The sequence below is a fragment of the Antechinus flavipes genome, chromosome 1, assembly GCF_016432865.1.
Source record: "Antechinus flavipes isolate AdamAnt ecotype Samford, QLD, Australia chromosome 1, AdamAnt_v2, whole genome shotgun sequence".
NCBI lineage: Eukaryota > Metazoa > Chordata > Mammalia > Dasyuromorphia > Dasyuridae > Antechinus > Antechinus flavipes.
The window spans coordinates 530,698,353-530,710,762 of record NC_067398.1 but is presented as its reverse complement, the minus strand read 5'-3'; the positions used below and the strand labels follow the sequence as shown (position 1 = coordinate 530,710,762).

Genomic DNA, 12,410 nt, shown 5'->3' with positions numbered 1-12,410 from the left:
CTCCAATTTCCAACTCCCTATAGACATCTCAAATTGGACGTCCAGTGAATATCTCAAACTCAACATGTCCAAAACTTAACCAAACATTCTCTTTTCCCTGACACTTCTCTATTTCCAACTTTTCTATTACTATCAAGAGCACCAACTTCCCGTGTTCCAAACTCAAAATGTTGGTATCATTGATTCATTTTCTCTCCCCACTTCACCCCCAAACCCAACTGTTCCCAAGGCTTCTCATTTTCATCTTTGAAACACCTCTTATATAAAATCCTCTCTTTTCTGACATTGCCACCACTATCCTGGTGGCCCTCATACCTGGAACTACTGCAATAGCCTGCTGATTGATCTTCCTGCTACAAGACTCTCCACATATCATTTCATCCTCCATTTAGCCTCCAAAGTGATTTTTGTAAAGCACAAGTTCCACCATGTCACCTTTTTTCTTAACTCCAGAAGCTTCCTATTATCTTTAGGATCAGATATAAAAAATCTTTTGTTTGGCCTTCAAAGCCCTTCGTAACTTACTCTTTCTTTCCAATCTTCTTATACCTTGCACTCTACTCCCTACACATTCTTCAATCCAGTGCCACTGACCTCCTTGCTGTTCCTTGAGAAAAGATACTCCATCTCTTGATTCTGGAAATTTTTAATGGCTGTTCCCTATTCCTGGAATACTCTCAAGTAGGCGATGGAGTAGTTAAGAGTACTAGGCCTAGAATCAGAAAGACCTGTGTTTATATCCAGCCTCAGATATTTACTGGTTGAGTGATCCCAACCAAGTCACTTTAACTCCCTTTTTCAGTTTCCTCAACTATAAAAGAGGAATAATAAGAGCACCTACAATGCAGAGTTGTTGGATTAAATGAGACAAAATGCTTAATTAACACAGTGCCTGGCATGCAGTAAGATTGGGTAAATATTTTTTTCCCTTCTACTTCCCTCTATCTACCCTTTATAGTCAACTCTGCCTCTAGGCATCTGTGGTTTCAAGTCCCAGCTACAATTCCACCTGTTATATAGGAAGGCTTCCCCAATCTCTCTTAATTCTGATATACTTCCTCTGTTATTAATTTCCCTTGTGTCTTATATTTGGCTTTTTTAATATATATTCATGATTATATATTGCCTCCTGAATTCGTCTGTGAACTCCTAGAGGAGAAGGATAATTTTTTGCCTCTGTTGTATCTCCAGGTGCCAGTACCTGGCACGCAGGAAGCATTTAATAAATATTTACTGACTGACTGAACTCTCACCTCAATTATTACACTAGCCTTCTAACTGTGTTTTGGTACCCAATCTCTCTCATTGCTCAAATCTATCTTCCACAGAGTTCTTATCATGTTACTCCCCAACTCAAGAATTTTCAGTGGATCCATTCATTGTCTTTAGAACAAAATATAAACTCTTCCATTTGGCATTTAAAAACTTTCACAACCTGGCTAAAAGATATATTTTCTACTTCATTACATTTTCTTTGCTCCAGACAAAATGAACTACTTGCTATTCCCTACAACTGACTCTTCATCTTTGGCCTCCATGCCTATGCACAGGATGTTCCCAAACCTGGAACGCTTTCTATTCTCACCTTCATTTTTTTGGGACTCCTAGCCCTCAACAAAACTTGCCTCAAGTTTTGTTTCATACAAGAGATCTTATCTGTTGTTAATGCTGGCCTCCAAACTTGTTGTATATTTACTTATCTATGAGAATGTTATATCTTCCTTAGAATGTAAACAACTTGAGAGCAAGAACTGCCTCACATTTTCCCTTTTATCCTCAGCACTTAGCAAACAATTGATAAATATTTTATGAGTAAACAATCAAATTTTAGACTACAAATAATAAATTGCAATTCCAGCAGGCCAAAATTAAAGCATGCTACCCCAACTCTGTCAGAACAGTGATAAACTCAACATAAATTGAGTTTAATAATAAAATAAAATAAAAATAAATAAAAACAATACATATTTGTTAATATAGGAATTCGCTTTGACTCTGAATGTTTGCTCCTTTTTTCCTTTTTTGATGGAGAACAAATAGGAGGGAAAGACAACAAATGCTCATTAACTGGGGGGAAATTTTAGTTAATAAATAACATGCTAGGTTAAAGTAATTCCAGCATCACTTTTTATTGGCAATTCCAAACCAATTATCTTTTCTAGGCTGGATATTTTAATCTGCAAAGTAATATCTCTAAGCTATCTTTACTCTCAAATCCCTAGTCTTCTTGACACTTATGCCAAAACTTACCATCTACTTTCTCTACTCTTTAATCATGTGCTGGTACACAAGTTGGGTGAAATCATGTAACCTTCCTGACTAGATCCATTATGAAATTGCTATCTAAGTTCAAATGCTTCCCTACAACAGCAAGAAAATCCTCTTACTCCTCTCTATGAGAATTTCTACTATGCTTTTCACGAATGGCTGTACCAAAACTTATTTTCTTTTCTTAAGCCTCATATTATCCCAAAATGACTGTCTCAATGGAACATCTTGCTTCATGTTTTTCTAAGAAAGAAGAGGCCATTCACTCTGAGCTCCCTCTTTTCCTCTTGTCTATATCTCAAAATCACTTGATAATCATCTTTTATTCTCTCCTTCATTTTCCAGATTCTGACAAAAAAGTAGCCAACTTCTCAAACAATCTTCCTATCTTACCCAAGGTTGAATGCAGTAAAGAAGATGAAATGGAAAACTCAGAGATTTCAGCTAGACAGTCCATTAAGGGGTCTATTGTAATAATCAAAGTGAAATGAGATTAAGGGCTTGATTGAGATGCTTATGTCAAGAGAAAATGGATCAGATTGAAGAGATGTTATAGACAAGTGAAATAGACAAGGCTTGGCAACTGAATGAACACAAAGTAAGAGAATGATTCATCAAAAGTTAATCCTAAAATTGTGAACCTGAGACATTGGAATGGTGATGCTGCCATCATCATTAAGTAAGGAAATTTCGGGGAGAAGGATGAGTTTGGAGAGAAAGATAAATTCTGTTTTGGACATGATGAGTTTGAGGTGCCTATCTGATAGACATTGAGTTGTAAATGTGTATTAGATAATGCCACTGAGCTAGAACCCAGTAGAAAAAATTAGGGCTGAATATATAGATCTTGGAATCATTTACAAAGAAAAGATAATTAAATTCATGGGAGATGATTAGATTGCCAAGTGAGATAATCTTGAGACAGAAGAGATCCCAAAACAGAGGTCTGGAATAATCTATGTATATCCTTGAGCTAATTCCCTTCAATAGAATCCCCCTCAAATTATCTCAACTCTAATTTCCAATCTCTCCCTGCTTCATGCTTCAAAAAAAAAAAAAAAAAAGTCACTAGAATCTATAATCCCTTAAAACTCTTTTATCCCCTTTCTTTCAAAGCCAAGAGATAGGGAATATACCTGTGATTTTATTCGCACAGGGAACAACTATATGGGCAACCACCCTCTACAATGCAGGGTAACACTTATAATCTCATAGAGTTATCTTCCTAGTTAAGAGTAATCTGCACAAGAACAAAACAGCTAGTTATGTGTCTAAGTTGGAACTTGAACTTGAATATTCTAGGCTTTGAGAATAAATTTATTCATTTATTGTGATGCCTCTTTTGTCATTCATTTCTCAATCCTTTGAGATTGCATTTCCAAACTCAATCCCTAATTGAAATTGCTTCTCCAAGTTCCTACTGATCTCTTATTTTCTCAATCCTCAATCAATAGTGAGTTTATGCTTTCTGCTATAACTGGAGAGGGTCCTCTTCTCTCCCAACATTTTCTCTGTTGTTGACCTTATCATTTCTTATTACTTTAATTATCATTTCTATATAGATAACTTCAAGATCTATAAGCCCTAGTTCAGTTTTTCTGTTAAGTTCTAATCTCACATCATCAATTGCCTATTAGACATTTGCAATTGAAAATCTAATGGGCATTTAAAACTCAACAAGAAAACAAAATTTATTATCTTTTCCAAGAAACTTGCCTATTTATGGCAAGGGTTTTATCATCCATACAATCTATTGGGCTTGCATGCTACATATGATGTCTGATTCCTCACTCTTGACCCCACAAATCTATTCCACTGTTAATTACTGACACATCCAATTCTTTCACTCCACTCACTGAATGACTACTCCAGTTCTGGTTGTCATCATTTTTATCTTGGAGTATTTATAATTGGTTTCCTTGCTTCAAATATCTTTTCTCTCTAAGCCTTCCTTTACATGGCTGCCAAAGCGATTTTCTTAAAGCTCAGGTCTAACCATGGATACTCCTCATTATATTCCAGTGACTTGCTATTATTACTTTTAGAATCAAATATTAATTCCTCTGATATTCAAAGCCATTTACAACTCTTCCAAATTACTTTTCAGCCTTATTACACATTACTCTAGTCAAATGGATTTTCTTACTATTTCCTATATATAACACTTGAATTTCCCAATAGATGTTTCATGTATATACACTTTTTCCTCTATTCTACCTCTTACAGTACCTAGTTTCTGCTAAAACTTGGCCTAAGTATCACCTTCTACGTGAACTCTTTGCTTATCCACTCAACTAGCCTCTACAGAGACACACAAACACACTTATCTCCCTGACAGAATGGAAGTCTCTGAGGTTATGAAGAAACTGCTTCATTTTTGTCTTTGTGCCTTCAGTGTCTTGGAGGATAGCAGATACTTAATGAATTGCTGACTGATCAACTAACCATTTGTTTCTTTGCTGAGAATGAGACCTCCACAAAATCCAAATGATGCTATAAATGATTCCTCATCAATAAAATGCTTACCATTATGTATTTTGTTTTATCAATAATAAATAATAATTTTTAATTATAGTCCTAAGGTGTTAAGTTTCTTACAAAATTTTCTAGCCATGTTTTTCTAAGAAAAAGTATCAAAGTAATACTTGAATAATTCATTTCATTTTCTTTATAATTTTTCATCTGATAGTTTTCAAATAGCAAAGTTGAATGGTTTAAGTCACAGTCCCTGTGATTTTTCTGTCTAAAATATATTAATGAGATTGATGAACAATATAATAATTAAAATGCAGAAATATATCTGTATAATCCACAAACTTGAAATTCACCAGAACACTAATAATAATTGTTTTTTTAAGACAACAAATTTTTTTAATGTTTTATTAAAACTTAGTTTTATCAAAATAATGTCATTCATACTGAATGGATTCTCCTACCAGCAAAGAGGTGTAATCAGTATCTACTCTGATAGTCTGGGAAACTGGACTAAAATTCCTCAATATTTTAGCTTTTGATGAAATGATCACCCTACTACACAGAATGCTTAAAAATCACACTGTCTAAATAGTCTTCAATTACAAGGATATCAAAAGCAAAGCTTAGGAAATATGACTACTTTCAGAAACATGGATATTCTTATATTGTTTCTTGAATGGCAATAGTATCTTCCACAATAGGATTGCAGAAGAGTTCCATCTCTAATTTGATTTGTCAATCATATTTTGATTATGGAAACTTGCTATCTTAAAATGCCTCTAGAAGAATAACACAGCTAGAAACTGAATCAGTGAATATGAGACTAGCCAAGATAAGTTTGATAGAGGATTAACGTTTTCTTAATCCATATTATGGTTACTATACTTGACTTACACCTAAAATTCCTTCCCACTGGGAACCAGATGCTTTTAAAAAAAAAAATCATTTTCAAAAGTATACGCCAAAATCATTACCTCTTCCTTCTCATGTAGCATAATATGCGCTTTGAGACTAGCCACTCTGGAGAATTTCTTGTTACAGACAGGACAGGTAGGATCTTCCCCGTTGTGGGTACATTTATGAAGTGTCAGGTTGAACTCAACATTAAATGAAAGGGGACACTGGTCACATCGATGTGGCTATTTGGAGAGAAAAGTGAAAAAGCCACTGAAATACAAATACCTTTCACAGATGCTTTGTACATTAAAAGGTTTTAAAATACTAATAAGCACCATCAATAGAATACAATACTTTCTACCTAGTAACTTCTAGGATTATTTTCTATAATGGAAATATAGAAATTCTTCCAAAATGTATATAGCAAAACCCTTACAATACTTTCCATAGAGTCAGACCAGCAGCATGTAAGTGCAAAAGAAAATTATAAAAGTTACTGTACATTTAAGAATGTTTGCATAAAACAGTAAGCTAGGTTCACCTTTATTTGTGACCAAATTCATACTATGATATAGAACACTACAGGTGAACCCACAGATCTCAAATATTTTAAAATGTTCAAATCCAAAAAGGATATTTAACATAATTTGAAATTTTAAACAAAAAGAAATAAAGAGAGGGAAAATAAATTTCCAACATTATTTTTGCTCAGGAAATTGTCGGTCATTCTTTTGGGGTTTGAATGAAGGAGGGTAACAATGTAAATATAATACAAAGAAGCAAGGCTTTAGTGATGCCATAGCTTTATTCTAGAAATAAAGCCTGGATTGGCCATACCCATATTCCCTAGCAAAAAGATCCCTTGTGCTTCCCTGGTCTCAGATAGCCCCTTAGCCTAGGTTTACCTACACATGGAAAGAAAGAAGCACTGGTTAGTTGTTACTTGAACTTTTTATGTGTCAAGGAATTAATTCTGTGGAGATGCTAAGCTGCAATTCACAATACAACAGGATTTCACAGAAAAGCACTCAAAAAAGTGTAGGTTCCTTTCTAAAATGTATCCTAAAATATTATCCAGAATACTATTATACTTAAAGACAAGTTCAAATTTAATAACAGAAAACAGATACTCTTCTGTAAATACCTTGTATCAAAATTCCTAAAAAAACATGAAATATTTTATAAAGAAATTGAGTTATAGAGTTCAATTTTTCTCTTCAAGCATTAATCCAAATATTTTAATTCAATGGAATAGTCTCCATTCTCTTTTTAAAACTTACAAACCTAATGATAAGTCAAAAATAATAGATACTATAAATAAAGCTATCAAAGCAGTGATTATTCTTTTGGATAGTGAGATGTGAAAATTTTTATAACCCTTAAGGAATATATATAGTCAAAAATTAATTAATAATGCATTTAAAATCTAATTTGAGGATTTTAATACTAATAGGTATCTCCAGTTTCAACGCACACATTTTTGCTTTCCCTTCCAAAAAATACATACCTTATCATTTTGCTCGTGATCCCTCATGTGGCGTTGAAACTGTGTCTCTTTTGGAAAAGATAGCAGACAGATATCACATTTATGGAAGTTTGGAACTTGATAGGCATAATTAGTGTTCTCCGCATTCAATGTTAAAACTCCATCTACAAAATTGCACAAGTATAGATAATAAACATTGGTTGTCATTCTCATTACACAAATATATCTAAGTATTTTGGCTAGATGAAAAACTATATGATGGTAATAAATTTGAAAAAAATATATTTGAAAGAGTCTGAAGTCAAATTACAGAAATTCTTTTCAAACTGTACTAGAGGATGTTTCTAAATTAAGAGAAGCAATTTACAGTAATGGGACATTAAAGTAACTCCAAAATATACTTCTAAATAACTAAGAATTCATTAGATTCTTGAAGCTAGCTGAAAGCATTAAGATAATCATGTTACCTTAAAGATTTTCTTAATTTAGCTTTTCGCTCACTACGTTCTTATCATCTGAACACTTCATATCTCATCCTTTCCCCAAAGTCTTTTCCTTTTCAATCTTACCTGTTCCATACCAAGAGCTACAGATTCAATACTGATTTATATAATGAAAACAAGCTTCTAACATGAGTACAAAAATCTTTTGTACAGCCAATTGTGAACTATGTAGCTAAATCAATCAACTAACATACTGGGCTCTATGCTAAATACAAAGAAAGGCAGTCTCTACTCTAAAGGAGCTTAGATGTAGTCCAATAAACAAATCATCCTACTGAAGAAACAGTTAAGCAATACTTGCTTTTCAATACAAGGCCTTGTTTCTAAAAAATCTTCACTAGGTTAATTATAAAGTAACTTTTGTCCACAAAACTGCTATAATGGAGACTGTTCCATGCCATCAAATAAACCATAGAAATGGGAAACAACATGCCATCAAAAAGAGGCAGAATTATATGCTTCTTTAATAATTTAAAATTTTAATGTTTATGCTCTAAATGACCATAAACTTAATGTAAACCGTAATCTTAAGAGCCCCCAAAAATATATACTTGTAAAAAAACTTAGGTACAATTGTTTTATACCTGGATCTAAACTGAACCTAAAATTAACATGTTACTTATAATAAACATTTAACATTTAAACTGCCAACTTTTTTAAAAAATTAATTTGTATAGGCAATTTCCCTTTCAAAAAGCTATTCAGGAATTTTTTTTTCCTTTAAATAAATATACATGTAGCAAATAGGTATTCAAAATTATTTCATTGATCTTTGAGCTGTTCATTAAAAAATGAATCAGGAACTAATTTATATCACGACAAGCTGCTGAAGTCCCATTATCAAGAAGTCATAAAAGTTAAAAAGGGGGGAGGGGGGAAACGGAAAGGCAATTAGACAGAGAGTGAGCATATTACCAATGATAAGTTGTGCATAACAAATGGCAAATATCATTATTAGAGGCATATATGACATAAAAAAAATGCTAACAGTGAAATGACTCTGGACTTGGAGAACTCCTTCCTAAGAAATATGGCTCTGCCACCTATGTGTCATTGGACAAATCATTCAAGTTTCTGAACTCATTTTCTCAATTATAAAATAAGAGGTCTGGGCTACATAATCTCTTTCTTACCTGCTATAATGTATAGTCAATTGGTTAAACAACAAATGTATTAGTATTTAGGAGGAGCCAAACAAAGCCTTTGTCCTCAAGGAATGTTTGCATTCTATTGGGGAAAAGGCATGTACTTATTTAGAAAAAAAAAAAAAAAAAAAAGACACAAAATAAATACAAAGTGGTTTGGGGGAAGACAGTATAGTACCTTGGAAGATCAGGAACAGTTTTCATTAGACCACGTTTTGACAGAAACCAATTCTAAAATGCTAAAGTACATTTCAGGTGCTGACAAAAAGGCTCAGAAATAGAAGGTAGACCATTATAGTGGTTATATCCTTCAAATCTTGTTCAGTGAAATGACATATATTTGAATGGCTATCAGGTAGAAGAGGGAATGGTTATTCTTCTAAAATTCAAAGAATTAGATATAGTAACTTAGAGAGGCAAATTTTAGTTTGTTATATATAAAAGGAAATCTTTCTAACAATTACAACTATCCCAAAATGAAATGGATTGCCTTATAAGTTCCCTTAGCATTCAAGTTTCCAAGAGAAAATAGATGCCTATATGTTTAATATTCTTATTCTGGTATGGTGGGACTAGACATTCTCTGAAATTCCTTCCAATTTTGAGATTCTTTTATATTCATATTTGAAATTATTCTATTAAGGAAAAGATGTATAGTAAAAGTTTAAGCTACCCCTGGAATATAGGTAATATTCCTCAATAAGATCTATTTAAGGGGTGCAGCTAGGTAGTGCAGTGGATAGAGCACCAGCCCTGAAGTCAGGAGGATTTGAGTTCAAATCTGATCTCAAGCACTTAACAATTCCTAGCTGTGTGACCTCCTGAACAAGTTGCTTAACCCCAATTACTTCAACAAGAGGAAAAAAAACTATTTAAAAGGCATTCTAAATGGACATTTGTATATGTGCATATACGCAGAAAAAGAGATAGAGATTGTAGTTTCAATATAAAGAACCTCTCCTTCAAGCATCAATGACAAGCACCTTCATGGCAATTTCTAGTTTTATAATTTCTAGTTCTGCCTAACGCACTGAGGAGCATTTGTCCATGTGTCAAAAGCAGAACTTGAACCCTATTGTTCTGGTTTCAGTGCTAGCTCTCTATCCCCTATAAAGCATCCATGGAACATGTGTGCACGCATGTGCACACACGCGCACACACACACACACACACACACACATATACACAAATTACACAAAATTAATTGAACCCTAAGCAGTTGGGTGGCAGGCTAGACAGAGTGCTAGAATTATAATCAGGAAGATATGAGCATGGGTCAGACACTTAATAGCTGTATAACCTTGGGCAAGTCACAATATCTCTCCACTTTAGTTTCCCTAAATGCAAAATGGGCACCCTGCCTCAAAGGATAATTGGGATGATCAAATGACATTATATTTCAAGTACTTTTGCAAATCTTAAAGCACCATATTAAAACTTATTGTTAAACTATTCAAAAGAATCTGCAATCTGTTTGGTTTGGTTGTTTACTCCAATAGTGCAGCTGTTATAACATTTTTGACTGTTAACCTATGAATTTCTTGTCCATGTTCAATGGCTACCTTACTTTCACCTTAAACCTATCTTCCTTAATCATACATTTCCTTGAAGACATTTTTAAAGTACTGTTGTTTGAAGTTCCTTTTAGGTCATATTTTAGAGCCTGCTCACAGCTATCAAAGCTCATCTATTTCCCTATGTATTATATTTATTTCTTATTCTCATCCCATCTATTGTCATATGGCAACACTTTTAGAATGCTTATATTTTTTAAAATGGACTTTTACTTCTAATGTAATTTTGAGATCATTAAAGGTATTTTGCAATTTTCCCAAAGGGAATATAGTCTGCTCTTCCCTCCCATCCAACTCTGGGTCCAGTTCCCTATATCTGAAATAGATTTGGATGTGGATAAGTTCTCTGGGTAAGAACTTACTCTATTTTGGATATATTTATGAAGTTTCAGGGTGAATTTAGACATTAAATGGGAAAGGGCACTAGTCACATTAGTCCAATAAATTCATATCAAAATCTGGAAAATAGACAAGCTTTATCCATTTGTTCTTTTCTTTATGAATATTTATCCAACACACTTTTGAATAGTTATAAATTTCTTTCAGGAGCAAGACAGGTAACATTCCAAGGCTAAATGCAGCCAACACAATGCCATACACACAGAAGCATCCAGAGAACTTTGCCATATAAAGGAAATACCTCTTCAGCTTTGTACTGAATTTCTTCTATCACAAGAGTAACACTTTTGGCAAGCATAAAAATCAGGATCTCTGAAAACTCTCTAAGATAAAATCCACAAGGACACCATTTTGGAGAGCAAAAAAATACCCAGATCGTAATTAGATAGGACTTAGCCATCTGATTTAAAAGTCCAACACAGATGGATCGTCCATTTGACCTCTTAATCCATTAACTAGAGCAATCCTTTAGTCTTGAAAATTCCTCTGCTATTGTGAAACTCAGTAATCCTGACCTCTTGCCTCTCCCATCCCCATTCCTGACACCATCTACTCTTCTGTTGTGTGACACAAACTACCAGTCACTTTATATGTATCATGGGTAATCCAAGTCACTGAACAAAGTATAAAGAAATGAAAAGAAAAAAGCGTCCTTAGAGATTATTTATGCCAATTTCATTTTATAGAAGAGAAAAACTAGGTCCCAAAATGATTAAGTCATTTGTCTAAAGTCACAAAGGAAACAAAACAATATTCATACCCAAGATCTCTGACTAGAAATTAAAAACTCTTTTCTGTATACTATATAGTCTCCCAATCTTTTCAGAAGGACCCTATTCTACCACTTACACGTCCTATAGTCAGTATTAAGTTTGGTCATCCTCCCTTAGAATCCGACAGATTCTACAACTGGGGAAGTTGTCATTCCTAGAGAGACCAGAAGAGCTTTAGCTATGTCTATGATCATACTAAGAATCATATTTGTATTTTTTTAAAAAGCATAATTTATAATCAAGCCAATAATAAATGTGTGTATATAAATACACACACACACACAAACACACACACACACACACACAAACACACACACACTCTTTTATATCCCTTTCCATCTTACCTATACTGACACTTTGCTTTAAAATAAAAAAAGCCTTCTCAAAGAGTAAAATGTCTTATGACTTCCAAGGCTCAGATATAAAGGTTGTTTTAGCTCTATCAAGTGACAGAATCTCTTTTGTAATTTTTATCTGGTAAGAAATGTTAGAACTTAAAATTCAAAAAACAATCTACTGAAATAGCCCAAGAATGCTATAATCATTCAATATATTCCTTTAAGATTCAATACAATGAGAAATTTCTTCAGTGCAACTCAATTTAAAAAAAAAATTCTGTAACAATTTAAAAATATCTAAATAAAAACCATTTTTTAATTCATTCATGTTATTAGCAGAAATGCAGCTACAGTAAAGAGAAAATTTATCCTTTTAAAAAATTTCTGGATGTTTTCAAATCAGTTACTGTATTCTTCAATAAGTTTCTTTCCAAAAGAATTACAAAGTAGTCTAATTTTAACTACTACTAAGTATTTAAGACAATAGAAATTGAAATTAAAATATGTCTTGAGAAAATAAATCTTTGTTTTTCTACCCTATGCATAATTCTA

The 12,410-nt window shown here is 33.3% G+C and overlaps 1 protein-coding gene across 1 annotated transcript in view; it reads right to left on the bottom strand.

Moving 5' to 3' along the window:
* The window catches only part of ZNF236 (zinc finger protein 236), a 208,242-nt gene that overhangs the window by 167,794 nt on the left and 28,038 nt on the right, over nucleotides 1-12,410 (bottom strand). The window contains 2 exon segments of the mRNA XM_051970545.1: nucleotides 5,718-5,882; nucleotides 7,148-7,290. Of these exon segments, the coding sequence (XP_051826505.1) occupies nucleotides 5,718-5,882; nucleotides 7,148-7,290 (308 nt within the window).